General features: G+C 52.6%; 1 protein-coding gene across 1 annotated transcript; it reads left to right on the forward strand.

Annotated features, from left to right (window-relative positions):
* The first annotated feature begins 1,343 nt into the window (after window positions 1-1,343).
* Window positions 1,344-27,232, forward strand: IGFBP2 (insulin like growth factor binding protein 2). Its single transcript, XM_007188015.3, has 4 exons — window positions 1,344-1,878; window positions 23,930-24,159; window positions 24,901-25,041; window positions 26,918-27,232. The coding sequence occupies exons 1-4, from the start codon at window positions 1,452-1,454 to the stop codon at window positions 27,080-27,082; spliced, it is 963 nt and encodes a 320-aa protein (XP_007188077.3). The 5' UTR covers window positions 1,344-1,451; the 3' UTR covers window positions 27,083-27,232.
* The last annotated feature ends 279 nt before the right edge of the window (window positions 27,233-27,511 follow it).

Here is a 27,511-nt window from a genome sequence, read left to right on the forward strand (position 1 = left end):
ACTCAGGATGCCCTTGCTATGCCTGCATTTCCCCTGGTAGAATTCCAAGCTTCAATTTCAATTCTGATCTACCCCTGCAATCCCCGTCACCTTACCATCTAAATATTTCTCCTCCTCAAAGCCTCTGACAACCAGTTATTTGTTCATTTCACCAAACTCTCACCCATAACATTGTTAGTTCCTTAAGATCAGGAACTTGCCTTCCGGGGGCATCTAGCTCACCTTCAGGGCCAGGTGGCCACTTGGTAAGTTGCTGTTCAGTAGAATCAAATGGCTCTCAGTTTTAAAGTTAGAAAGAGCTGGAGTGGAGGGCCCTGGTGGGGGAAGGGTGGCACGGAGTGTTGAGAAATTATACTTGGGCTGGAGGTAGCTTAATGGTCCAACCCCCACCAAGAGAATCTCTTTGACAAGGAGCTTTGTTAGGGTCACAGGAGGTGGGTAATGATTAAAGTGGGGTCCAGCCTGGAATTTCCTGGAGTTGGGGACAGCTTGGATCAAAGAATCAATCTGAACAATGAAGGGAGGCCATTCTTGTCCATCTGCATTTATTGGAGAGAGCTCGAAATGATCTTACCCCAGGACATTCTCCCACACCTGGAAAGCTGATCTGACCTAAGACCCCTGAAGCAGGGTGTTCTGTCCTGCAGCAAATGCCTCGAGATCTGTGGGTGGAGGCCCAGGTCCCCAAGGGATTATTTGTGGGGGGAGGTGGAGCAGAGTAGGCGGAGAGGAAGGGAGGTTTCTTAGTGTCCAGAAATTGCATTTCAGGTACTTATATGTTAACAAATGCTTGCAGGGTTGAGAAACTGAAATGGTCCCTAAGAGGGGCTGTTCGGGGTAGGCTGATCCAGAGGATGTGAACAGCCTCCTGACTCCTAAGTCACTGTCCCAAGCAACACGTCAGCAGTGGGACCCGAGGATGGAGGGAATTGCTGGGAGGGGACTGAAATCTACTTGAAGGTCATGTCTGACGTCCTTTGCATTCCCTCCAGCAGTGAGCCCAGTGCCGGCCACATGGGAGGCGCGCAAACGAAGTCCTTCCGAATTGAACCGAAAACGGGAGACAAAAGCACCCACTCTTGTCCACTCCCGCGCCAATCTTACCCAAACCCCCAAGTTATTCTCATCCTCCAGGAGTCAGGGAGCCCGGGGTAGAAGGGTGTGGAGGAAGAGAGGCCAGGGGGTGTAGGGGACCCACGCAGCATGCAAGGAAGTGGAGATGGGCGAGTGGGCGTGCGCGCACGCAGAGGCCCGCGCGCGGGAGTGTCGGGGGAAGGGGGTGGTCTCCAAAAGGGGGAGGGGAGAAGGCAGGGGGCGGGGAGAAGCAGGGCCCTTTAGGACCCGGCTGCGGCGGCGGGGGAGGAGAAAGAAGCGGAGGAGGCGGCTCCCGCGCTCGCAGGGCCGTGCCACCTGCCCGCTCGCTCGCCGCCGTCGCGCTCACCGCCGCCAACATGCTGCCGAGACTGGGCGGCCCCGCGCTGCCGTTGCTGCCGCCGCTGCTGCTGCTGCTGCTGGGCGCGGGCGGCGGCGGCCGCGGGGCGCGCGCCGAGGTGCTGTTCCGCTGCCCGCCCTGCACGTCTGAGAGCCTGGCCGCCTGCAAGCCCCCGCCCGCCGCGCAGCCCGCCGCCGAGGCCGGGCCGGCCGGCGACGCCCGCGTGCCCTGCGAGCTGGTCCGGGAGCCGGGCTGCGGCTGCTGCTCCGTGTGCGCCCGGCTGGAGGGCGAGCGGTGCGGCGTGTACACCCCGCGCTGCGGCCAGGGGCTGCGCTGCTATCCCCACCCGGGCTCCGAGCTGCCCCTGCGGGCGCTGGTCCACGGCGAGGGCACTTGCGAAAAGCACGGGGATGTCGAGTACAGCGCCAGCCCCGAGCAGGTTGCAGGTAACGCTGGTTGGGACAACTAGTTCGGAGAAACTTGGAGGGCAGCGGGGGAGCCTGGCTGGCGGCCCTTCTGGAGGGAAGGAATGTGTGGCGGAACCTCAGAGACCGTTTTAGCGGAGGAAGAGCGGAGTCCTGGACCGGCTCTGGGCGATTGTTGGGAGGGGGGACCCGAAAGTCAGGCCCGGGGAGGGGAACTGGAGTTCGAGCGTGCGGAAGATCCCCGGCTACTAATTTGGTGGGGAAAATGGGGAGAGAGAAGGCATCCCTGTTACCATAGGGTTCCCCGGTGGAATGTACCCTGACTTCTTTTTTGGAGGGGGGATTTCCTGGGGAGGAGGGTGTCGGTCAGATCGGTGGGAGTAGGAGCTTGAAGCTTATTTGGGGCGCCGCTTGAGCTGGTGACCGCCGACCGAAGGTTCCTGGAGAGGTCCTGGTGGATAGGACGCCGTCGGGGGCTGAGGCTGGCGGGTACCGGTGACACCAGGGACCTCTAGTGAGAAGGGGGCGCTAGGAGAAGGCAGCGGCGCCTTGAGGTCCCTTCCTTCTGGGATTGTGAGGTGAGAAGAAAGGACTTGTTGGTACTTTGTAGGGTGGGCTGCCTAGGGGGAAGATTAAAAAGGAACGCTGCTATTTTACAGAGAGGACGAAGAAGGCTCTTGCTTTTATGTTGGGTGGAACGATAAGAAAGGGACGTTTGGGAGGCGAGGAAGAGACCCCATTCGTTGAGTCACTGTAACTTAAGCCGGGTCGCCGGCTGCGGTCCGGGGCGGGGACAGCCAGGCCGCTCAGCTTAGCATCTGGGCCCCCGGGCGTCCGGCAGGAAGATGCCTGGGCCGGGGCGCAGCTGCTCTTACCGGAGCGAGGTGTTGCCCTCCCCCCGCCCCCCATCCTAATTGAGGGAGCTCTTCCTGTCCCATAGAATGGGGGCCCTGAGCTTCTTTGTACGGAGCTCGCATACCCCCGAACAAGTTTTTTGAGGGACACAACCAGGCTTTAAAGATCTCTCACGTGTTGGTTTTTTTTTGGTTGTTGTTTGTTGTTTTTGTTGTCGGTTTTGTTTTTTAAATTACAAAAGCCTCCTGCCCCAGTGGTCTGGAGGAAGCTGTAATTATTTTCTTTCCTCTTGGAGACAGTGGTGAAATGTGCCCACTGCCTGCTGCTGTTGTTTAAAAAGCAAGTTTCTCAAACTTAGAGGAAAAAAAAAAAGAAGGAAAGAAAGAAAAGAAAAAGTGAAAAATTCTTGCTTGCTTGTCAGCTTCTGCGGTCCTTGGCCCCCTCCCGCCCCGGACACCCCCCGCCCCCCTTCCTTCAGCCTGCTATTGTTTTTTTCCCTGTTCTCCTTGGGAATACAATTAGGGGTCAGAGTTGAAATCTTTTCTTTGTCGCATTTTGACCTTGAGTGCACAGCAAGTTAGGGCTTCCTCTGAGCGGAACCCCTCAAGTCCCTTTCTTCTCCCTCCGGCTTGCTTCCCTCCCTAGCCTGCCTCGAAGTTAACCCTTTCCTCCAGCTTCTCTTAGAAAGTAATAGTAAAAGGGAAAAGACTCAGCAAAGGTCCTTTCACTGGGGGTGCCCATCCCCCCCAGTCCTGCGTTCCTCCTCCTTCGCCCCCTAGCACCCTGTGGTCCACCGGGGAGGTACTGTGGTTTCTGAGCTGAACTCTGACAAACTAAACATCTCCCTCAGCAGGGTGAACTTTTGTTCAAAAGGCCTCCACGTTCATACACTCGTTTGGATTCTGACTGTTCTAACCAAGCGCGTAGCACATGTCCTTCCTAACCTTCCCAGCCTGGTTGTGTCCCTCAAAAAACTTGTTTGGGGGTGTTTTTTCATTCTTCATTCCTCTCACTCTCTGCCTGAAAACCAACTCTCCTGCCTCCCAACCCCCAGAGGCAGGTTAGGGTCTTCAGAAGGGAACAGATGCTGGGAATTCTCCCATTCACTCCTCCCTGGAGTCGTCAGGGGAGCTCGGGGACAATGGGGTGAGTTCATGGGAAGAATGTCACTGTGGATTTTCTGCCTGGTTATGGGACTCCTTTCCGCCAGCTAGCCCCAGCTGCCTCCTCAGCCTGCTCCCAGCGGCCAGACAGCCGCCTTCCGCATTTTTCTCTTGTGCTCCAGACTGGGAAGAGGGGACACCAAGGTTGGGGGTGGGTGGAAGCTGAGTGCTGCCCTGGAAAGAAGTGCTAAGAGCAGGGTGTCTGAGGCGGGAAGGGGGCTGAGGGGAAGGGGGCACTGGGGGGAGAAGCCTGGGCTTGCTGGGGTGCAGGGAAGAGAGGGAGGGGCGAGTTCTGAGGCTCCTGTGCAGGAGAGGGTCTTGAGCCAGGGCGGGGATCGGGGTGCTGCGTGGGGACTGCGGGGGTCCGAGTTGGGTGGGGTGTGCGGACAAGGACGTGGCCCGGATGAAACCTTAGCCCTGAATGCTGCCGCCTCCTCTTCATCTCCCACTTCTCCTCCCCCCTCTGAAGAATGACCCCCCCGCCCCCGCCCCATCCCAGCCTGCATTCCTCTTTGAGCAGGTTGCTTTTGAGAATTTTAAACATACCCTCTTATTTCGAGGCAGCAAACCCCAGCAGTTCCGGCTTTGCTGTTAGCTCTTTTGTCTTTGTTCCCTGGACTCAGGGGCTGTGTTGCTGGCTTCCTGGGGATGCAGGGGGTGGGGGTGGGCACATCAGCGGGTGCTGAGCCTGCATCCCATGGGGGTGATGGGCTGGGACTGGGTGATTCAAAGAAACCCAGAAGTCAGACGGAGGCGCGGATTGCGGGGTGTGGGGCTTAGAGTGGGTGGGCCTGGAAGAAAAATAGGAGGGGGACCCTGAGATCTGCGTGAAGTCTGGACCTGAGAAATGTGTGGGTGTGTTTGGTGGTGGCGTGAGCAGAAGTGCCTAGAAATGTTAGGGAAAGAAAAGGAAGCAGGCCTGGGCCAATCCGGGCCCTTTCAGAATTCAGGGCCTCGGCCGGGCCGGACTGGCTCCCTCAAGCATCTCCCCTGCCTCCTTCCCTTCCGTGTACAATGCCGGGGATTATGCCGAGGGGCGGAGCTGCCCAAGTGGCCGTCTGGCCCGCTGCACTTATAAAGGTGCTATAGAAATGTGCAGTCATTCAAAGTCCCAGGGCCGGCGGGCTGGTGGGCCGGCCGGCGGGCGGGCGGGCGGGCGGGCGGGCGGGCGGGCCTGGGGAGGCTTTGCATCTGCAGTTGCTGGGGGAGCATAAAGGGGGGCAGAGGCGAGGGCTGATTTACAGTGGTTCAGCGCAGCTTCAAAGAAGGGGGAGAAAAAGCAACGGGACTTCTGGCTCAGAGCGCTGCTTTGCATCTTGTCTTGCATAAATTTGCATACTGAGTTCAAAGTCGTAAAATAGTCTTGGGGAATGAGTGGGACCTACTGTCACTGATTGCTAGCTTCACTACCTTCCCCCACCCCCTGCCCTAGACAGAATACCCAGAGCTAGCTCTGCTAAGCTGCTCTGCCTGAGTGTGTTGGAAGCGGAGATGGGGGACTGGAGGGCTGTTGCTTCTGGGTCCCTCTGGGGAGACAGGAGACCTGTAGTTCCTTGACTACAGGGATTAAGCTGGGTGTGGCTCTGTGCGCTGTGGCCTCGGAAGCAGGGCTGGTCTGGAGGGTGTGACTCCACAGGTCCCGAACCAACTAGGCAGAGGCTGGCAGTGTTGGAGTCTTTGCCCGCAGTCTCCCTGCTCACCTTCCACTCCCATCCAGAGTGTTCATGGAGATCGTTCCCTATGTGTAGTGATAATGACCCCATCTGTTCCTTTGATGAGATATTTGAGGAAGCTTTGAGAAAAAAAAAAAAATCCTATTAACAGTGTCTAAAGATCTTACAGAAATAAAACCAGAGGTAAGGAGTCTCTGAATTAGAATAGGTGGTGGAGGAGAGGGGGGAAAGAAAAACCCATCTGTTGTGGACATGAGGGTCTATCTATGCAGTGGTTCTTGGGCTAACTGGACCCTTGAGTTTCCTGGCAGGCAAAGGGAAAAGGGAGGCTTAGATGGTTCTCACTATTAGCTTAGCTTAGCACTGAGCTTTAAAATAAACTTTTCAGGCACATCATTCCTTTGGGGGAAAGAATTCCTACAGAAATGCCTGCAGGGTGCCTGAGAGTAGGGGTGTGTTCAGTCACCAGCTGTCAGACACTGAGGGTGACTTTCAGAGCATCGCTGTTCTCTAGCCCGTTTATCAGGTTAGCTTCTCCTCGGTTCTCAGATTAGCTCTTCTCTGCTGTAGAAAATGGGACACACAATTGCTAAGTTCTGATATGAGCAGGTTCCAGAAATTCTTGGTTCTAATGAAATGCAGGACAGGAGTACCCGAGGGCGGGAAGGGGTGGGCAGGGCAGGGACTGCTAAAGGGAATGAGGGAGAAGTAGAAAATGAACAGGCTGTGCCCATGTTTGGTTTTGTTATTGGTCCTCCTCACATACTACAAAACCATACCAAAAAAAAAAAAAAAGGCTTGGTTATCATTATCATTATTTTTTAAAGAGACTGCATATCCAGGGACTGCATTTAGTTTTAGTCTCTCTCTTCTCTGTGTTCCCAGCTCCCCTTTTCCTCCTCTGCTTTCTCCATCCTGTCTTCACAACCCACTCTGGACCGTTCTCCTCTCTCTCCCATGCTTCTCCCACTACAATTCTAGCACACCTGGCTGGTTGCTAAGCAGGTGGTCAGGGCTTGAGAAAATGACATGGGAAATAGATTGGTCTGACCTTCCTCAGGGATCCAAGTAGATGGAGGCCACGTAGATGATTGGGGATTGGTGTGCTTGAACCAAATCTGACCCTTAAATGAGGAGGGCGGTTGACTGGCAGTGCAGGGGCTGGGCTTCGTGGGCGGGGGTGCCTGCTAGGGCTGCTTCTGCCAGAACCAAGGCACAGAGGAGCGAGGTTATACTTCAAATGCGCCAGGGCGCTGGCGATCTGGTTGGCAGATGTTTGGAGCCCCTCTGCTTCTCCTTGCTGTCTCTGGCCAGCATTTCGCTGAGATGGCAGGCAGCCTCCCGTCTGTCCTCATCCTTGTATGAACTGCTTCTTTGCCTGCTTTGTCTCCTGTCTTACAGCATCCCTGCAAGGGAGGCTTTTTACCTCCATTCCGCAGGTGTGGACTCTGGGGCTCAATGGAGGGGCCACCTGAGCAGCTAAGTAGTGAGGTGAGGGGCTAACCTGGCCGCCTTTCCTCTGTACCCCTCTGCCTCTGTGACCAAGCAAGTGAATGCGGGCTGCTGGCGGAAAACACCTTTGACCCCCGTCAGCCAGAAGGTTTGTTCCTGGACACCTGCCATGTGCAGGTGATGCTTGGGCCACCGTTCAGTTATTTGCATTCCCTTGACTCTTTGGAGAGGCCCAAGTCCTAGAACTTGGGGAATTCAGAAATGGAAGCGGCCAGCGTGCAGTAGTCAGGAGGGGCAGAAGGGTTCCAGGACAGGCCTCTAGAGAGAAGAGCTGGTGGGCAGTGGATGAATGTGGAAGCAGCCTGGCCTTTGCTGGAAGATTGACCTGGGTTCCAATACAGGCCCGTCTCTGAGAACCTGAGTGATGATGGGCCAGGGTCTTATCTTTTCGTGAAATGGGGATGACTCTATTTCTCAAATGGGGTACGTGTGAGGTCAGCTATGATAATGCAAAATGCCTGGCACGTAGTAGGTTCTCTTAGCTGCCTTAATCTTGGCAAGCGACGTCTCCTCTCTGACACTTAGGTGGCCTTTAAAACAAAGGCCGGACTGGGTGTGTCAGGCAGGCCACCTGTCTCTGAAGGTTGTACCAGGCGTTAAGGGGCCTCATCCTGGTGTGAAGTGGCTTTGGTTCAAAACCCATTTTCCTACCACGTACTTGCCACCTGAGGCAAGAGATATATTCTCTCTGAGCCTCAGTTTCCTTATCTGTAAATGAGGAATTGATAGCGCCAACTTCATAGGGTCACGTCTGCGTGTGTGTGTGTGTGTGTGTGTGCACGCGCGTGTGGTGTGTGTACAGATAGATAATACATAAAAAGTCTACGCACTTGGGTGTTTTTTGGTTTTTTTCTGTAACGAGCCACTTGATTTCCATCTCTCCACTTATAAAATGGAAGCATCCATACCTCTGACCCATTTTCACAGACAGACGGTAGTGGAGCTGTTTGTGGAAAAGGTAATGAAAGTGTACTTTCGATGCAGAATAAACCCAATTGACAATAAACAGATGGCCTGAGGTCCAAGGCTGGCACGTTTTATGGATAAGTTGGGTGGTGCTCTTTAGGGCTCGTGCGCTAGGATCTGGAGCTGACCATTCTTCTGGCAGCTTCACTGTAGTGCCCGAATGGGGGTGGAGGGACTGTGAGGGGCAGAGGGGGCCCGAGAGTTTGACCCTGGGTACTCTTGCTGGCCTTGCTGCTCAGAAACGGGACAGGTGGAATTGGACATTAGGAAGAACACCAGCACCCAGAAGCTGAGTCCTGCCTTCACCTGCCAGCCAATCTCTAGGACCCAGCTCTCCAGTTGCTGGGGTTCAGAGCACTGGGGAATCCCTGAGGCCACATTTCAGGGGTGGGCAGCACCTTCCTCCACGGATGGCCTCCGCAGGACACCTGCTAGGACCCAGGCTTTAGCAGAAGAGGGTCAGAACCAGTGTGTCCTAACACGTTTGGTATACAGGGCGTGTGCCGGGTGAGCTGTTGTATTGTCAGTGCAGCCAGTGAAGACCCCATGGTGCCCGTTTCCTGCCCCAGGAAAGTGGGCTTTCAGGTCCATCCTCTCGGGGCCTAGGGTGCCAGAAGGTTGAACATGATCCTGGCAGAGAAACTGGATGTTCTATCCAAAAAAGCGATGTTTTCTTACTACGCCGTCTCCAGCGTTGACCTCACTCCCCAGTGGAGTGGGGCCTGAGGGGTTCTCAACAGGCATGGGGGAGTGTTTTCTGGGCCCTGGGGCTCTTCTTGATGTCTGTTTCCACCTGTGGTCCCGAAAAGCCCTCTGAATGGCCCGTCTGGCCACGATGACATGACACAGTGTCTGTTGTCAAGCATCTGATGGAGTCGAGGCCCCAGGAAGCAGAGAAGCTGGATGCTTGAGTCTTCAGGGGTCAGCAGATGCTTGTGGTTAAACCCAGGACAATAGGGACAAAGCACAGCGTTTGCCACTGGGCATCTGGGGTGGACGGTCTTGTTAAACTCTGAGGACCTTGGTGGTGGTGGGGAGGAGGGGGGAGGAGAGGCAAAGCTCTCCTTACAGAGGGGGTGGTGGGTCCAGAGAAATGTGTTGGCTTTCAGGTTCCAGAGTAACTGCCCCCTCCCTTACCCTCTCCCCAACTCTGAATAGAGTGGATGGGCTATAGGAGATATTTTTTCCTACTGGGAAATGGACCATCTCCCTCTGTCCCTCCCCCTACTTGGCTCCTGATCCTCGACCCTCCCCTCCCCCTCCTGGGCCACTCCTGTTCCTTAACAAAGCCAAGGAGGATCTGGGCTGGCTCAGCTCCTGGGTGTCAGTCAGGACGCAGAGGGAGACCTTGCTCAGAAAGCCGGCTCCCCCGGAAAGAAATACAGAGTCGACTGTAGTGAGGAATTGTTTCCTTTCCCCCTTTTTTTTGTAGGGGGGGAGGGGGGCATTTGGCAGCCCTTGGGGCCCCTTCTGGCCACCAGCCCCACATCTCTTCCTGGCTCTTGGGAGGCAGGGCAGGAGTGAAGATTGGGGAGAAGGGAGCAGGGGCTGGCAGACCTCCAGCTGCCAGGCTGGGGAATTGGCCCACAGGCCCTGGTTAAGTTGGCCCCGAGCAGAGCCTGGGGAGGTTTCTAATTAGTGGACGGGTGTAGGTGTGTCAGCCTGTGTTCATTCAAGGAACTGAGCTCTGCGGGTGAGGAAGCCCTGAGGGGAGGGGCACTGGCCCGGGAGGCCTTGGTAAGTTGGGGAGGAGGGGGGAGGCTAATGGGTTCCTTCCTGATAGGGGTCGAGGAGATGGGGGCCTTCTAGCTGGAGTGATCTGAGTTGGATTGTAGGGGTGCAGTGAGCAAAGGGTCAGCCTCAAAGGGTAAATGACAGAATACATAAGCATAATTAAAATTGCTTTTTTTCTAGATATTGTCTACTTCTACCCAAATGCCTGTAGTTTTTTTTTTTTTTTTTTTAATATTTTGGCCACACCGAGCGGCATGTGGGATCTTAGTTCCCTGAGCAGGGATCTAACCCGCACCCCCTGCATTGGAAGCACAGAGTCTTAACCACTGGACCGCCAGGGAAGTCTGACTGTAGGTTTTTTGTTTTTTCTAGCTGTTTTAGCCTCAAGATTCTCCCCACTTGACAGGTGAAGAAATCAAGGCTGCATTCAGGTTCAAATGCCAAGGCAAGTACAGACCAGAATGGACGGACCAGAACGGAGTCTGGGTCTCCAGATTCTCATTCCAGAGCTCCATTCCATCAGACTCACACATGCAGAGAAGCAGTGAATTATATACTGCTGCTTGGAAAAGCTCCTTTTCCCTGGGAGGTAGTAATTAAGGCATAACTTCTCAAAAATGTTCCTTTATGCAACTCCCCAGGAAGTTTCTTTTAGGTCTATTGTCTTGACTTCTGGATGGAGGTGCCAAGTTGCCTGTGGATGGGGAACTTGCTTTCTAAAGTGCCTGAGGCCAAGAAAAAATGAAAATGACAGTTCCCCTGGGCCCTGCCCTTGCAATTGCCTGATAACGCTGGGTGGTTTCTATAGCGACACTGGCACGAGGTGTGTCATGCAAGATAAAGGGGGGGTGGGGAGGAATGGGTTTACTGGATCCTAAGGGCTTTTGAGGTTGGGTGGGGGCCGCTGGCTTATGACTGATGGCTTCCTTCCCTGGGAAGATGAGGGAGGGTCCTGTGGAGATGGGAAGAGACAAGGTGATGGGGAACAGTAGAAAGGAAGCCCTGGGGTTACAAGGTCTTGGTCAGGAGTTTACCATGATACCAGTGACCAAATGCCATTCTGGCTGGTTAAGAGCTATGGAGTTAAACCACCTGGGATTTGGTTTTGGCTCTGCTGTTGCTGCGTGATTTTGTGCCATTGGCCTCACACCCTATGGCTTCTTAGTCAAGCGTGATAAGAAATTATCAACCTCATGTGATTGCTTGATGATAAAGCAAAGTTCTGTACACAGACTACTTAGCACAGGGTTAGAAACTCAGAGAATCAGGTGAGTCGTACTGATTTTGATCCCTTTCCCCTCTCTTCTCCCTCTGATGTCAACACACAGAACAGAAGAAGGCAAATGCTGGTTTTTTTAGCTGTTTGCTGATTGGCCAAGTTTATTAAGAAGGGGCACTTAAGAATCCTGCAAGAAGTGTGGCTGCTTCCACAGGGTGTGGCTTACCTGGACAGCTGCCCTTGGCTTTGGAAAGTCCAGAATGGAGTCAGTGGTGGAGGGTTTTCCAGAGGGCAGTCATGACCTTTGGTGCCGTTGTTACTCATTGTGGTTCTACCATGGCTGACCGCGGACCAAGGTCCATTCATGCCCCTTGAGGGGAGGATTCTTACTTGAGGCCCTGCTAGTTATCTCTGGTTCCTTTGCTGCCTCTAAACCAAGAGGGCATAACCAAGGAAGACAACTGATGTGCTGCAGGTTTATATCAGACAAAATTAGTGAACTTTTAGTTGAAGGAAAAGAAAGCATGGTGACCTATTTAAAGACACTTATTTATATTCAAGACACTTCTTGTGCTGCTTTGAGAGTGTGGCCGGCAATCCTGGACATCTTTGCAGGTTTTTAGTTTCTTTTTGCATCCCCTGGGTTCAATTTGTCAGGCCTGGGATATCTGGGAGCCGTCTGGGGATGGAGAAGAATTGGCAGAAGGAGAGGGTGGAAGGAGAGAGGTGAGTGGGACCCAGTGTTTATGGTCCGTGGGAGCTGCTGTGTGTGGGGTGACATCAGAGCTGAGTGCAGGGACAGTTGTTTGAATGTGGGTCCTGGTAGAAGGAAGTAGCCTTCCTCTCCAATTCATACTTCTGTTCGCTCAGTGCCTTTCTTCTCTCCTAACCACTCTTGCTGCTCTGGGGCTTAGATGGTGAGGGAGAGACCAGAAACATGAGAAAAAGAAGTAATATAACAGGATGCTCTAGGCCAGAGAGCGGTGGAATGCTCTTTGGATAGTCAGCTTTCCTAATAATGTTTAAACACTGATTGAGCACAGGTACAAGTTATGAGACTGACTCTATACAGATACACTTATCATACCACCTGTAGCACATGCTTTTTTTTTTTTTTTTTAGTTTTTATTTTATATTGGAGTATAGTCGATTAACAATATTGTGTTAGTTTCAGGTGTGCAGCAAAGTGATTCAGTTGTGCATACACATGTATCTATTCTTTTCCAAATTCTTTTCCCAGTTAGGTTATTACAGCGTACTGAGCAGAGTTCCCTGTGCTATACATATGCAGTAGGTCCTTGTTGGTTATCTATTTTATTTTATTTTATTTTTTGGCTATGCCATGCAGCATGTGGGAGCTTAGTTCCCCGACCAAGGGTCTAACCTGCGCCCCTGCATTGGAAATATGGAGTCTTAACCACTGGACCGCCAGGGAAATCTGGTTATCTATTTTTCTTTTTTATACAGATAGCCTTTTCAAAAATTAATTAATTAATTTTTGGCTGCATTGGGTCTTCATTGCTGCGAGCGGGCTTTCTCTAGTTGCAGCGAGCAGGGGCTACTCTTCGTTGCGGTGCTCTGGCTTCTCATTGCGGTGGCTTCTCTTGTTACGGAGCATGGGCTCTAGGCACGCGGGCTTCAGTAGTTGTGGCATGTGGGCTCAGTAGTTGTGGCTCATGGGCTCTAGAGCACAGGCTCAGTAGTTGTGGCACACGGGCTTAGTTGCTCCATGGCATGTGGGATCTTCCCCGACCAGGGATTGAACCTGTATCCCCTGCATAGGCAGGCGGATTCTTAACCACTGAGTCACCAGGGAAGTCCTGGTTATCTGTTTTAAATAGAGCAGTGTGCACATGTCAGTCCCAAACTCCCAAGCTATCCCTCTCCCACCGCACATGCTGTTTGATCCTGGAGGGGAGCAAGAAAAGCATTTGAAAAAGTTGGATATTATCTAAGAAGAAACCAAGTCAGTAGAGATGTAGATACATCTCATGTAAGTAAACGGGTGCTGTTTTAGCCTTTTGACCAAGGCTCTTGGGAAGATCTAGATGTGAAATAATGGGACCCCTCTCTGGTGGATAAAGTCACAGAAGGAAAAGAATCTCCAGTCTTGGAAGATGAAAGCACAATCTCTTTCTTCCAAAAAGGCAAATTGAGCACACAAAATGTCTCCCTTCCTGCCCTCCTTTCATGATGTGTACTTTGTTTTACACTCTATGGAAGCTAAGTACAAGTTTGTGTCTTCAAGAAGCTCCCTCCTTTGGAGGAGGAAGGAAAAGCATGGACCCATGGCTTTGTGCCAGTGCGCTCAGGCTACAGGGCTGTGAAGGAAGCTGCGTCCAATTACAAGAGTGCTTGGCCCAGGGATGCCCGTCATCCACTCAATCAAGTGGCCTTTGGACACTTGGAGGCCATATTGTCCATCCTCCTTCCTCCCGAACGATACCAGAGGAAGGTGTGTAATTTTTTTCCACCTGCAATCTGTTACTCATTTTAGTTCTTCCTATGAAACTTGGGTGGTTTCTAACGTGGATCTCTCCCATTTCGGTTTAAGGCTGCTACCTCCCTGCTCCTTAGGAAGCCAGAACAGCTGTTTCCCTTCCATTGGGCATGAGTGGCCCTTGAGTGTTGATTCCTGCATCTTCCCCTCCTTGACCCTGTGACCCGCTTCCACTCTCTTCGAGTCTTTCCTCTGACTCATTTCCCAGTTCTTCATGCTGCACAGACCTGGCCGGGAGCCTGCGGTCAGTCTCCGACTGGCAGGCAGGTGGCTCTTGTGACACTGGCCTCTGAGAGTGGCACTGAGGTTGGCTATGTCACTGTGATTTGGTCCTCCTTCAGCCAGTGGGGTTCAAGGGGCACCCGTATTTACTGATACCCCTGCTTGACAAGGAGGGTGAGAGGTGGATGGAGTGAGTTTCTTTTCAAAGAAAACTTTAAAAATGTGGAGAAATACTAAGAATGATGTAATAATGCCAATCTACCACCCACAGCTGGGAACGGTTGATATTTCGTTGTCATTTTTACTTCAAGTCTTTTTTTTTAAGCTTCCGCTGATGGCCCTCCCCACCAGCCACCTGTTCCCTGTTCCTCCTCCCCAGAGACAACCACTAGCATCATTTAGTGTTTCTCTTTCTTAGCTAAACAGATTTGCTAATGAATGACCAATATTTCAGAGTCATTCTCTGAGATAATGGAAAATGTACATGAAAGGTTTCATCCTGCAACTTTTTCCCCCGTCCACTTTAGGTTTTGAGACCTACCCATGTTGATAGACACAGGTCAGAGCTATACTTTTTAACTGCTGTATATTATTCCATTGTATTACCCTACTGATTTTATTTATCCATTCACCTATTGAAAGGCTTTCGGATCCCGTTGCTAATAGCTTTTGGCAAGTACAGTGATGCTGTAATGAACGTTTTTGTGCACATGTCAGAGAGAAGTAGATCCCATTGCTAATAGCTTTTGGCAAGTACAGTGATGCTGTAATGAACGTTTTTGTGCACATGTCAGAGAGAAGTAGAATTACTGGGCCAGGCACACTCTTCCCATAAGCCTTTGGTCCAGGTTTGCACCAAAGCACACTCTCCGCTCACGTGGGCCTTCAGCAGGTAGGTCCCCTTGCCAGGTTCTCAGATGGCTTTAGCTGAACCAGACGAGAGATGTTGGGGACTCACGGAAAGGAGGGAAAGCGGATAGTGCTGTTGACCATCTTGATATCAATTTCTCTGGCTCTTCAAGGACAGCCTGGCTCGCAGAACCCCAGAGGACTGTGGCTGAATTTGAGCATGTTTTTGTTTTCTCAAACTGTCTGCCTCAGCCCTGACCCTCCCCAGGTCTTGGCAATTCCAGGAATGACCCTGGTGTTTTATGAAGCAGTCCTTTGGAGAGCGCAGAGGCAGGGAGGCCCTGCGCTTTCTGGTCACTCGAGGGGGAGCCCGCGATGAGAGATGCTCTAGAAACCTCCATGATGCTTGGCCGAGGAGGGGCCCTGTATGTGCATCCAAGCATATACATGTGTCTGTTTCTGAACCCGCATGTCAGTGGGTGCAAAGAGCTTATGAGGCTGCGTCTTTGCAAAGTGTACATGTGAAGCCGTATCTCTTGAATAGAAGCCTTTTCTCCCATCACCAAGAAATTCATCAGGAAACCGAGGCAGGAATCACAGAGGAATGGGGCCCTGAGCTGGAAGGCGGTTGTTAAAAGTACAGAGTCCTTGACCCCTCCTGCCCGCCCCCCCGCCAAGGCTTGCTGTCTCTGAAGCTCTGGGGCTGGAGTGTAGGACTTTATTTTTCGCAGGCTCTTCAGATGATTTCTGATGAACAGCTACAATTGGGAACTGTTTGCCTGGTCTGACTCCCTGAATTTACAGCTGAGCACACCGGGGCCTGTACATCTGAAACACCCAGCCTGGCATCATTCAGAATCCCAGGCCTGGCGGTAACGTCAGGATCAGAACCTTGGGCCTCTGGCTTTCCGGCCAGTGCTGCCCTTCTTGCCACACTAGAACCGGATGGCCAAGGCTTCGAGCTCAAGAGCCTGTGTTCCCAAGGAAATCCAAAAAGGGCTCAGAATGGCGTGGCAGGTAGTCGGCCCTCTCTGCCCTCCTGTTGTCCACCATCGCCGTTCTCTCCAGTGGCGGTTCCTTCCCTGTATGGGGATGGGGCTGGGTGCCTACTGGCCATCCCACTGCACAGACTTTACCCAGCTCTGCAGCCCTTAGCTAGGTGATGGGCTCGTGGCAGCTGTCGGTGCAGGGAGATGGTCTCAAGGTGAGCAAGGCCAGTTCCCGCCCTTGTGTGATGCGATCACCTGTGGGACCTGTGAGTCTAGAACATCAGAGGAAGCTGCTTGTTTACAGCCGTGTCCTTATGTACGGGTGGGCGGTGGGTGTCATCAGAGAGGAGACCTTTTGTTCAAGAACCATACTGAGGAGCTACCGGTCTGTGGCTGAAGGGATTTTTCCCAGAACGAGGTGGCATCTGAGAGACGTCAGGTTTGCTTAGCTGGCTCCCTAGCAGGGAGCAGGGGCTCAGAGAATGGGAAGGGAGTTTGGAGTGAAACTGGGGGTCAGCAGGGTGTAGATGGCCCATCCAGGAACGTCATTAGCTGGGCTGGAATGCCACCACGTGAGACATCCACGGACGTACTACTCAGGATGCCAGTGTGAGAGGCCGCTGCTGCCTGCCCGCCTGTGACAGGCTAAAAACAGGTGGAGGAAGGCACGTGATGTTTCTCCCCCAGAGAGACTAAGGACTTCAGGTTTAACCTTAGCTGAAAATTAACAAATAGGCCCCCTTCCTACCCCACCCGTTTCTAACTTCTGCCCCCGACGACGTGCCCCCACTCCCCCACCTCCCAGCAAGGCCTGAATCACCCACCCCGGCTTCTGGGTGGGGTGTGCTGTTGAACAAAGTGGCCATATGCTAGGTGAAGTTAGGTGAGCACAGTCACCCATACAAAGGGACTGGCTTCAGAGCCCCTCCAACAAAATCTGCTTCCCCTGTGTGTTGGTGCGTTTACCTGTGAACCCTGCCTCACCTGTGCATGCACGGCGGTTATGAGACTCTACCTGTCTTTCCTCCCTCTCTCCTCCTTCCCTCTCCCCACTTCTTTCTTCCCTTCCTTCCTCCCATCTCTCCTTTGCCTAAATTCTATAAGCAAAGTTAAAGTAATTTTGGCAAATCCACCCTTGCCCGAGGACTTCATCAGATGGCAGAGAGCTTTGATGTTTAGCAACATATGGAATTTATACAATCAACAGAATCAAGCTTTAGAAGAAAGATGTAGAAAGATGTAGATGCAGAACTCTCTTATAACTCATTTTTCCCCCCGTGCATTGGCCGTTCTGCAGACCAGGTGTCACCCACCCTTCCCCTCTACCAAACAAATGCACCTTTCATTTACTCTTTCAAGAACTAGATCATCTGCACATTTCTTCCAAAACCTGATTCTGCCCACGTTGGGAGTTTGAGTGGTACTAATGCTGTAGCCTATTTAAGTAGCAGCCTTCACTTTGGTAGGGTGATTATTCTCATTTTTCAGACGTAAGACATTAGAGCTCAGAAAGGTTAAAGGGTTTGGCCAAAATCACGGGTGAATTGCCAGTGGCAAAGCCAGGATTGGAATTCAGGGCTCTTGACTCCTGGGGTTCTTTGCCCATTCGAGTTTGTGAATGAATTGTCCACTGCCATGGATGTTAGTGGAGAAGTTGTCCTGGAGGGAGGAGGAAGATGGTAGTTAGTATTTATTCTTTTGCCCAACATATGTCAAGGTTAAGTGCACTTTGGGAGAAATCAACAAAGAAGGAGCCACGTGAGCTCTGTGCCCAGCCAGGGTGGAACCAGGAAAGCAGCCAGCGTTCCCCTGGCCTGTTACTTGGAATCCATTCTCAAAGGGCCTGGAATGCTATTACCTGTTGAAGGAGGTGAGTTCACTGGAGGGAGTGATGGATTTAGGGTTGGGTTAGATCATCTCTGTGGCGCCCTCAGCTCTTAGATTTCCAACTAATCATGAGATAGACTGAGGAGAAGGTTGGAAAATGGCTAGGGTTTCTTCAGAATAAAAAGACGAAAGAAAGGAGATGTATTAACCTCTTATGAAGATGTGTGGTGGTTTTGGGAAAAGGTCTCCTCTTCTCACCAGGCCTGCATGAGGACAGATGTCTCACACCGTAAGCAGGAAGGGGTAGGGGGTTGCTGTTGGATTCTTAAGCCTTGTTTTCCTCAGCGTGCTCTAAGGTCTCCCGTAGATCAGGAGTTGCCAACTGTCAAATGGAGCAGAGGTCGGAGCATCACAGGAGGAGAAAGTGAAGTTTCGTGAGACAAAGGGTCTTCGTCCATTGAGTAAGGTTGTCAGTGCTACAGTCAAGCCAGATGACACTGCGGGGGAAAGGACTGTGCCAAAATTAAGTTTTAAAGCCAGAGTGTCAGTGCACAGAAGTAGGCATCTTTCTGCTCCTGGACCGTCCCCCTCCAGCTGCCCTGCTTGGCTAGCTTAGTAAGGCCGGGTCACAGGGCAGTGCGGGGACCCCAGGCCAGTCGTGGAGCGCCTCTGATGACAGCAGAGAGGTTGTGCGTGCTCCTCGTGGACCCAGGCACTGGTCCTTCTGGGCCATGGGTTTGCTGTCTGTAAAATAGGACACCTCGTCCATGTCCTCTCGGTCCATCTGTCTCGCATTCAGCTCTCCTCCAGGTGTGTAAGGTGGGAAGGCGTGGCAGTGCCCCTATGGCAGGATGGGCCTTCTCCCCGCCCTTCAAGCCTCTCACAAGACTCTACTCTCCCTCTATCATCTCCCCCACTTGTCTTTGGAAAAGCTTGACCTTCTGTACATAATTGGGAAACTCCCTTCAGCGTTGACCCATTTCCTGGATCACTAGGCAGAGAACAGCTACTGCTTACTAATCCTTACAGGGACATCTCTTCAGGAATCTTGGAGATCCCTGTCAGTCATCTCTAAGCCCGCAGGCTTTTCCATTTATGTGATTTGGGTTGCTAAGAACCATCTCTTAGAGTGACCTTTGCACTGTAGCCCATGGAGCTGCACACATAAGTGGTTGCTTAATAAATATTATTCTGAACCGAACTCTCCTAGGCAGAGAAAAAAAATGCAACTTGGTATTTTTGTTCTGAGGGCAAATTCCATCTCTAGCTGGAGTTCTCCATGTGGAATGTTTTCCTGCGGACTGCTCTGTCACCTATAAGAGAACGTATGGGCCGAACTTGGTAACGTGTGATAATGTCCTTGTCCAACAGAGTGTGAGGGTGCGGTGCCGTGTGGGTGCTTCCCTGAGTGTGGGACGCAAAGGAAGCAGCTGAGGGCCAGCCCCTTGTGCCGGCACTGTGTATGCGTGCAGCAGCTCTCGGGATCCTCCCTGCCACCCATTGGAGGTGGATCCTGTTTGTGCGTGTTTTACAGATGAGCAGTGAAGGCACAGAGAGCTTAAGTAACTTGTCCAGGGCTGCACAGCTCAGTGGTAAAGCTAGGATTCAGCCAGGCAATCAGACTTTGGCGGCTGAATCCCTGAACCTCTTTGGCTGGGAATAGGATCAGTCAAGGAATCAAGGCTCTTCTCAGCCTACAGTCTTTAATGATCTCCACCCAGTCAACAATTGCATTTCCCTGTCCTGGGCTTCCACTTCAAGATGTGGGGTGTCAGCACCTGCGTCAGCAGACCAGGCCCATGGATTTCCTCATCTTATTGGCACTTTCGTTGGCAATGATGAGATCAATAAAGGAATGGAATGAAACATACCCTTGAACCCAGGTGGCCTCCGTGAGGGTGGAGAAACTGACCTTCCGCTCAGAGCGGTCAGGGACATCTCAGGACAGGAAGCCACCTCTGTCCTTCTGGGATAGGACTGCCCACTTGAGCCCCGTCTTCTGGGACCTGGAGTGGGGCTGCATTATGATTTTGGGGGCCCCAGACATGTTTGCCTTTGTGGGCAAACACAAAAAAATTATAAAATCGTATTTTATAACTGCAAACATATCAGTGTTATATGAAGACGTTTGCTTTGACCTAAAAGTTTATTTTTTTCTTCTGATTTTAAAAGAAATGAAAACATTTCCTAGGGCCCTGGGCACTGTGCCCGCTGTGCCTGATGAACAGACCAGCCCTGCCTGGAGCCTGCAGCCCTGAACGTGCATTAATCTGTGTGCCCGTGCCCCTCTCTTCCATCCAGTGTTTCCAGAGCTTGCAGAGGGCCTGGTTCTGAGCGTTAACTGTGGGCTGACATCTAGGGCTCAGCCAAAGGATGCTTCTTTGGCCCCTGTCAGTGGTACGAGTGCCGGGAGAGTTAGGGAAGAGGAGTCAGCAGGCTAAGAGTCCTCTGGGGTCCTCACCACCACCACCAAGAGGGAAGGCTCATAGGCCAGAAGTGTTCCTCGTGATGGAACAGTGGTGGAGGGGTCTTAGCCGAGGGAGGGGATACAGTAGAGGTCAGATCTGCTTTATGTGAGGCTGGGAGTCTTCAGCACTGGGCCGGGAACTTCAGGCCTCTGGATCAATTCTAACTCCGAACAGTGGTTTTCAACTGGGGACCATTTGGCAATGTTCAAAGACGTGTTTGATCGTTGCAACTTGGGGAGGATGCCGCTGGCATCTGGTGGGTAGAGGCCCAGGATGGTGCTGGGCGTCTTACACAGGACAGCTCTTTAACAAAGAATCTTCTGATCCCAAAGACAGTAGTGCTGGGGTTGGGAGACCCTGATCCCGAGAATGTTCCAGGCATTGGGTTCTGGTGAGTGGAGCCTTCCCAGACGTTCCTGAAGAGGACTAAATGTAGGCCATCCTGCTCTCTTTCAACCTGAGAACGTGTAATTGCAGCCACAGTGGAGACGGGCTGTCTTAATTTAAGCCTCGGGGCAGGCGGGCAAACCTGCCCCCAAAAGAGAGGAACCCGGTGAGCTTCTGAGAGTCACAGGCTTCGTGACAGCAGAGCGGATGGTTCCAGAAATGGTGGGAAATTCCCAGAGCCCTTGTCTGATTACTTTGTGAGCAGAACTCAGGGCGTCGAGTGCAGAAGTGGTGTTGAGGTCTCCACAGATTCTCTCTGTCGCTGTGGGCAGGAAGCAGGCTGGGCAGGGCATGATGAGGATGGGTTTGTTGTGCCCAGGGTGAACTCAGGTACGAGGGGCTGGGCGAGGGCAACCCAGAGGTCCCCATTTTTTTCCACCTTTGATCCTGCATGGTTCCCAATGCAGCCGGGGAAGCAGGACTTTTCTAGGCGTCTTGCTCTCTTCCTCCTGTGTTCCCCGGGCCAGCGCCTGCAGGGAAGAGGACAGGGAGCCTGAAATTGTGTCACCAGGTCCAGGTGCAGAGAAGCAGAGAAGGCTGTAGAAATGGAAATGGCAGAACTGATGGTGAGGATGGAGATGAGTCCCCACCCCCCACCCCTCTATTTGTGCCAACATCTGCCTTATGCTTCAAGGTCAATGTTAAGCAGATAGAGGGTTACCTGAATCAGCCCATCCTATTTATTTGCCAGGCCTATCTCAGACTCTCGCAAGCCTCTCCTTCAGCCTTCTGCCCTCTACCTCTGGTATCTGAACAAGGAAGGTGGGATCTTCTTCGTGGCTGGCCTCAGCTGCCTGACCAGTCCCAGGGGAAAGCTGCAGCCAGTCCCCATTCAGGGGAACCGGGCCGGTAGCTGAGCCAGGGAACCAGGACTGCTTCTCTTGGGGCCTCTGGGTTTCTGCTGTTTCAGCTTCAAGGACAGAAAGGGGAGGGCAGGGTGGGTGAGGAAAATTTGGGGCGGGTGAATGTAGAACGTGGTGGATCAGGACTCCCACCCAACTTGGTGGCAGATGCTTCAAACCAGCCTTCCCCTGCAGGTGGTGCTGGGGCTTCTGGAACAGGATCTAGTCTGCGCTTGGTTTATTTATGATAAAATCTGGGCTACCCAGAGCACCTGGAGAAATAGCCATTCTAGAGAAAAATTTTCCGGGTTTCAAAGGGCTTACTCATTTAAATATTTCAATTTTTATTTTTCTAAAGTTTAACAATTTTGGATAGACATCTTTCTTAATACTGAATACTTGTCATGTTTACCCCTTTCCTTTTTGGATGCCCCAAGGTCGTATTATCAACACTAGTCTTGTTTCAGGCCACACAACGTAGAAGTTTTCAGGGGTCATCAATGGCTGTGGAGTTGTTTGCTGTGCACTAAATGTCCCCAGAGTTCTTACGTTCCGTTTTTTTTACTGTCCTCTTTCCTCCCTGCCATTTGATACTTCTCGCCACTGACCACATGCCTTCCTTTTTCTCTTTTTAATTTTGTTGATTTTATTCTGCGGTGGCCTTGGAAACCAGACATGCAGAAACCAGGCTTATCTGACCAGTGCTACTGCGAACCGTCAAGGTTCTTCATGCACTGACTTTCCTTGACTTGTGAGGAAAGCATCACGGCTTTACAATGCATGAATGTGGTGACTGCTGTTCTGGGGCTCAGAAGCTTATCTTCCTCTGCTTCCTGCTTCTTGATTGGGTTCCACACGGCAGGGGTAGCAGGTCACTGAGGCAGCTGTCATCATCGACATCGTCATCATCGTCGTCAAAGTAATCACCACCAACTGGACATAGAGTTTCTGTGTTCCACTCTGTATCTTAATGGCTTTACCTGTAACATACTCTCAGCAGTTCTGTAAAGTAGGAACTATTATTATCCAGTAGTTTACGGTAAGAAAAACAGAGGCACAGTGCAGATATATATGCAGGAGAAATACAGCTGGTATAAAAAGTGGCAGAGCTGGAATTCAACTCGAGTCCGCCCTCCTATCCAGCGCTTGCCAGTCTGGAGATAATGTGCCTGGTTCTAACGGATGCTGCAGCTAGTGAGAACCGACCAGGCGTCAGGCCTAGTGCGAAGGGAAGGGATGGGAGTAAACCTCTGTTGAACTCCTCCGTTTCCAGGGACCCTGTTGGTGCCTGGTCCCGCAGGCGCTGGCTCCCCGAGGCACGGAAGAGGGTCCCACACCTTAGCTGGTGAGGGGGCGAACACCGAAGCTCACGATCCAGAGGGGGTATCATGGGCCCCCTTTTACAGGTAAGGGCCAGTTCTTTCCACCATACAGCATGCCCAGGACAGCGACCCCCTGAGCCCACCACACTGTGCCTGAATTCTGAAAGGACTGCCAAGTACTAGGCGCCTTGCCTGAAACCCTTGTGTAGAAATATTGTAAAAGCCATTATTCGGGTATGTTATCCAGGCTGTAAGTTTTCGGAGGTGCATTAGAGGGGAAGAGAAGATGTGCAAGATTTGTTTGGAAACTCCCCCTGCGTGCTCCCTGAGCCCTGCTGGGGGCTGCTCCAGGCAGCGTGGTCTGAGACCCTGTTGGCCCTGCTGCTGCGTCTGCGCGGGGCTGTTTGCGCCCCGGCCCACCTAGAGCTTGCCAGAAATTGTCACCCTGGTTAGGACCCTTCCATACCATTCACTCTGTTCCCTGGCTGGACGTGCCTAAGCCTGCGTGAGACCGTGGGAGGGGAGGGCTGCTCTCAGGGCCCCTCCACCTGAGCTGTGTGCACCGTGGGAGCCGTTCCCTATTGCCGGCTGGCTGGAGGTTTAAGAAAGTCGAAAGACTTAGTGGATGGTCCTTGGACAGACATCTGGATGAGGCTACGCGCCCTGTGATAAGATGAAACTACAGTGTGGTCATCGTGCCTGTTCTGGGGGCTCTCGATGTAATGGGGGATGGGGCAGCATGCATGGACAGACAGGAGACAAATCAGGGTCCCGGGATAGTGCTATAGCAGCTGTAGGAGTGGAGCGTCAGGGCAACAAGAGGAGGAAGCAGACGGGCAGAGGAAGAGTGATGGCGGAGGAGTGCTGGACGCTGTGTTCTTCTGGTGGCAACGTGGCTCTCCACCTCACTTCCCCGCCAGACACAGCACGGCCCAGTGATCTCTGTGGCATGAGTTTTAAAAGCTCATCCGATCCATGCCTTTTCCGACCAGACATCATGAAGACTTTAAACAGGGGGAGTTAGTGGTGGGTGAATCTGAGAGGTCTTTCAGGGAAGAGTGATGGACATTACCTGTTCCCTGGTGAGAGCCTTGCCCACATGGTCATCCTTCGTTTGTGCCTCTCTGCTCCCCCACCCCCATCCTCCCCCTTGACCTCCTGGGGTGGAGGCAGAGCAGGGTAGGTGACCCGGGCATTTTTCTGGAGTCAGAGAGCCTGCGTTCAAATCCTGGATTGTGATCTTCGTCAAGAAATTGACCTCCGTGAGCCTCAGCTTCTCCGTCAGTGGAAGTTGGGGGACGTTGCTAATTGTGTTCATCGTTGCTGTGAAACCGAAATTGATCATCCACATAAATCACTTAGCACCATTGCTTAGATGTTAGTCATCGCCTTCCTTGTCATTATCAGCGGTCCAGATAGTCCCTGGAGGGCCCACCTCTCTGGAAACTGGACCTGCAGCTCTTCCTCCCTCCCTCTCTCTGCAGACAATGGCGAGGACCACTCTGAGGGAGGCCTGGTCGAGAACCACGTGGACGGGAACATGAACTTGTTGGGAGGTGGAGGTGGTGCTGGCCGGAAGCCCCTCAAGTCGGGCATGAAGGAGCTGGCCGTGTTCCGGGAGAAGGTCACGGAGCAGCACCGGCAGATGGGCAAGGGTGGCAAACATCACCTCGGCCTGGAGGAGCCCAAGAAGCTGCGGCCGCCACCTGCCAGGGTCAGAGCGGGTCGGGTCTCGTTGGAGGGGTGGGCGGACGTGCAAAGGGAGTGTCCCAGCAAGCGGGGATGTGGGCCCCCATGAGATCCATGTCCTGTGTGCCTGCGGGCAAAGCACTTTCCTTTCTGATTCTGCCACTGACATATTCAGTGACCTTCAGGCTGATCAGTTTCTCTTTGGGGGGGGCCTCAGTATCTTTGGCTGTGAAATGGGCTCTGCATATGGGTTCTTGAAGTCCCTTCCTTCTAAAATCTCCACGTTTCTGCTTGGCTTCGGGACACAGGCAAAACAATGGATGCTAGAGATATAGATGGATCCACTTGAGCTTGCCCACTCTTGTTGCAATACGCTGCCCTCACTCAGCTGCCCCTCTTCTTCTTTCCAGCTCGGCTTTGCTGTCTTGGCCCTGGTTGGGTTTATGGAAGGGAATGGAGGTTGGGCCACTGGGTGGGTGTAGAGATACTCTAGAGGCAGCCACTTGAATTCAGTATTTGCAAGTAGCTCCCATTTTGACCCCTGAAAGCCGTTGACACAGATGGAGGAGAGGAGGGAATACTCATATGCAGGTGACTTTCTTTAGGGGTGCGGTAGAGCATAATCATATGGTAGTAAGATTGCTGGGCTGGGTGTCAGAAGTTCCTGGTTCCACCAGCTAGCTGTGTGGCCTTGGGAAAGTCCCTTCAGAAGAAGCACGGGCCTGTACCCACCCTAAGCATCCTCTCCGCGTGCCTGTGCCCACAGACCCCCTGCCAGCAGGAACTGGACCAGGTCCTGGAGCGGATCTCCACCATGCGCCTTCCCGACGAGCGGGGGCCCCTGGAGCACCTCTACTCCTTGCACATCCCCAACTGTGACAAGCATGGCCTGTACAACCTCAAACAGGTGAGCGAGTATCTCCTTGGCCCCGGACCCTTGGTGTGCCTTGTTCTTGCCCCACCACCTGTAAGCCTCTGAGCGGGAGACCTAGTCTTCTGTGAGGAGGCGGGTGGGGATGCCAGGTGCCAGGCCAAGGAAGGCGGGGGCGGGGCTTCTCTTCTTGGCTTCAGGCTTGTCAGAGCCTGACTCCATGTACCCAGCTTACCTGCCAGCAGCGCTTGGTGTCCAGGATAGGAGGGAGCCTCTTGGAGGAGAAATAGCGCCTCATACCTGTGCTTCTTGACTTTTATTGAGCATTAGAATCACCTGCAGGTGATTCTGAGGCCTCGTCCCCGGAGACTGTCATTCAGAAGGTCGAGCGGGGTCTGAGAGTTTGCGTTTCTAACCAGCTCTCAGAGGATGTTGATGATCCATGGACGGCATTTCCAGAATCACTGATTTAAACCATTGACCAAGTAGCCTCTCTGGTTTTCAAGTATCTCAGGGGATGGAGGAGAATCAGGGGTGGAGAATCGCCACTTGAAATATTTCTAGAAACGGTAACAGAACAGTGTTATCAGTACATTAGAGGAAGTGTAGAAAGTGTAAATAAAACACCCAGGAGCCCTTTTTCCTCCCCTTTCCATTGTGTTCATATGCCTTCTAATGATCTATGTGTGTATGCATATTTCCCCTTATCATTATTAATTTTGTTTACTTAACCACATAGAGTTTGTAGTGATGATTGTTTGTTAGTGGCTGTTTAACATGGTCAGTTGTGCTTTCACCTAGTGCACGGCTCACTTCCCCCAGCTCATCCCTTGTATAGGGAGAAAAAGTCTGTGTGCGTTTCATGTAAGGCAGAGAGAAGGATTGAGATGGTGTGGACTCCACCGGTCATTCTGTTTTCCAGCAGAGGTTCTGAGCCCAGCTGCACACTGGGCTTCTCTAGGGAGCTTTAAAGAATACGGATGCCCGGGCCTCACCCCCAGAGATCCAGATTTTGTGAGTCTGGGGTGCTTTCTGGGCACCAGATTTTTCAAAGGCTCCCCTGGTGGTCCTACTGGGAAGTCAGAACTGACTTTTAAAGGGTGGGTGTGCAGAGCCAGGAGATGGGGTACGGGGCTCTGCTGATCCCCCGGTGGGGGGGGTGTCTCACTTCCCCATCTTCACAGCCCAGGCATCTTGCCCTTTGAAATAGCAGTCTAACGTTAAAAGCTATTTGTTCATAAACCTGCCCTCTAAATGTAAGCCAGCTACTTCGTTTGGAGCTCACAAGAAGAAATAGTGATCTTTTCTTCTGAACCTTATGGGTAAACAGGGATTTGCAAGAGGAATTGGCTTATGGGTAAGATCAGGGATCCTGGGAGGGGAATGCCTGGGTTGGCATCTCGGCTGTGGCTCTTACTAGCTCTGTGACATCTGGCAATTTACTGAACCCATCTGGGCTTCCTTCTAATCGTCCTTAAAGTGGTAAAGTAATGGTACCTACTTCACAAGGTGGTTGAGAGGATTAAGTGAGTGTATGTTAGATATGAACTGTAAATGAGCAGCGTATATGACTGCTTACGCCACGCCCAGCACATAGTAGGACCCGAGCTAACGCTGACTTTTATGTGCGTTTTCCGCCTCACACTACGAGTGAACTCCAGTACACTGGGTCCCCGGCTGGATGGGACCTCCCCGTGGATGGGGGCTGAGTCTTTCCATCACGAGGCATCCCCAGCAGCCTTGCTGATGACCAGAGCACGGTCCCTGGGCCAGCAGCACCAGCGTGAGTCACGTTGGAGCCTATTAGCCGTGCAGAATTGCAGGCACACCCAGACCTCACGAACGGAGCCTGCATTTTGGTGAGACCTCCGTTTTATCGGGGTATCCTCCATGTCCTCTTCTCTCTCCTCAGTGCAAGATGTCTCTGAACGGGCAACGTGGGGAGTGCTGGTGTGTGAACCCCAACACCGGGAAGCTGATCCAGGGGGCCCCAACCATCCGGGGGGACCCCGAGTGTCATCTCTTCTACAACGAGCAGCAGGGGGCTCGCGGGGTACACACCCAGCGGGTGCAGTAAACCTACAGCCAGCCGGTGCCTGGCACCGCCCCCCACCCCTCTCCAAAGCTGGCAGAGCAAGGAGAGCGCTTGCGTGGTGGGTGGAGGGAGGATTTTCCAGGAGTTCTGACACGTGTATTTATATTTGGAAAGAGACCAGCACCGAGCTCAGCACACACACCCCCGCCCCCCCCTCCCCCACCACCCGCCTTCCCCCTTCCCAGCTGGAGATGCCTGCACCCTCCCTCCTCGAGTCCCTGCTGGGCAGGAAGGGGGTAGTTGCAGTGGCGGAGCTGGGGTAAAGGTTTGGGAGAGGGAAAAAAGAAATTTTTATTTTTGAACCCCTGTGTCTCTTTTGCTTAAGATTAAAGGAAGGAAAAATAAAGCATGTGTCTTTTGCCTGAGTCTTTGGGGCTCCCGTGGGAAAGAGGTCTCGAGGCTCACCAGCCT

This window comes from Balaenoptera acutorostrata, chromosome 8, assembly GCF_949987535.1.
Source record: "Balaenoptera acutorostrata chromosome 8, mBalAcu1.1, whole genome shotgun sequence".
Lineage (NCBI taxonomy): Eukaryota > Metazoa > Chordata > Mammalia > Artiodactyla > Balaenopteridae > Balaenoptera > Balaenoptera acutorostrata.

Bases quoted from the DNA above. Each gene is read 5' to 3' on its own strand.
- IGFBP2 (XM_007188015.3), top strand. From the start codon at position 1,452: ATGCTGCCGAGACTGGGCGGCCCCGCGCTGCCGTTGCTGCCGCCGCTG. The intron at 1,879-23,929 runs GTAACGCTGGTT...CTCTCTCTGCAG, and splicing joins CAGCCCCGAGCAGGTTGCAG to ACAATGGCGAGGACCACTCT. The intron at 25,042-26,917 runs GTGAGCGAGTAT...CTCTCTCCTCAG, and splicing joins GCCTGTACAACCTCAAACAG to TGCAAGATGTCTCTGAACGG.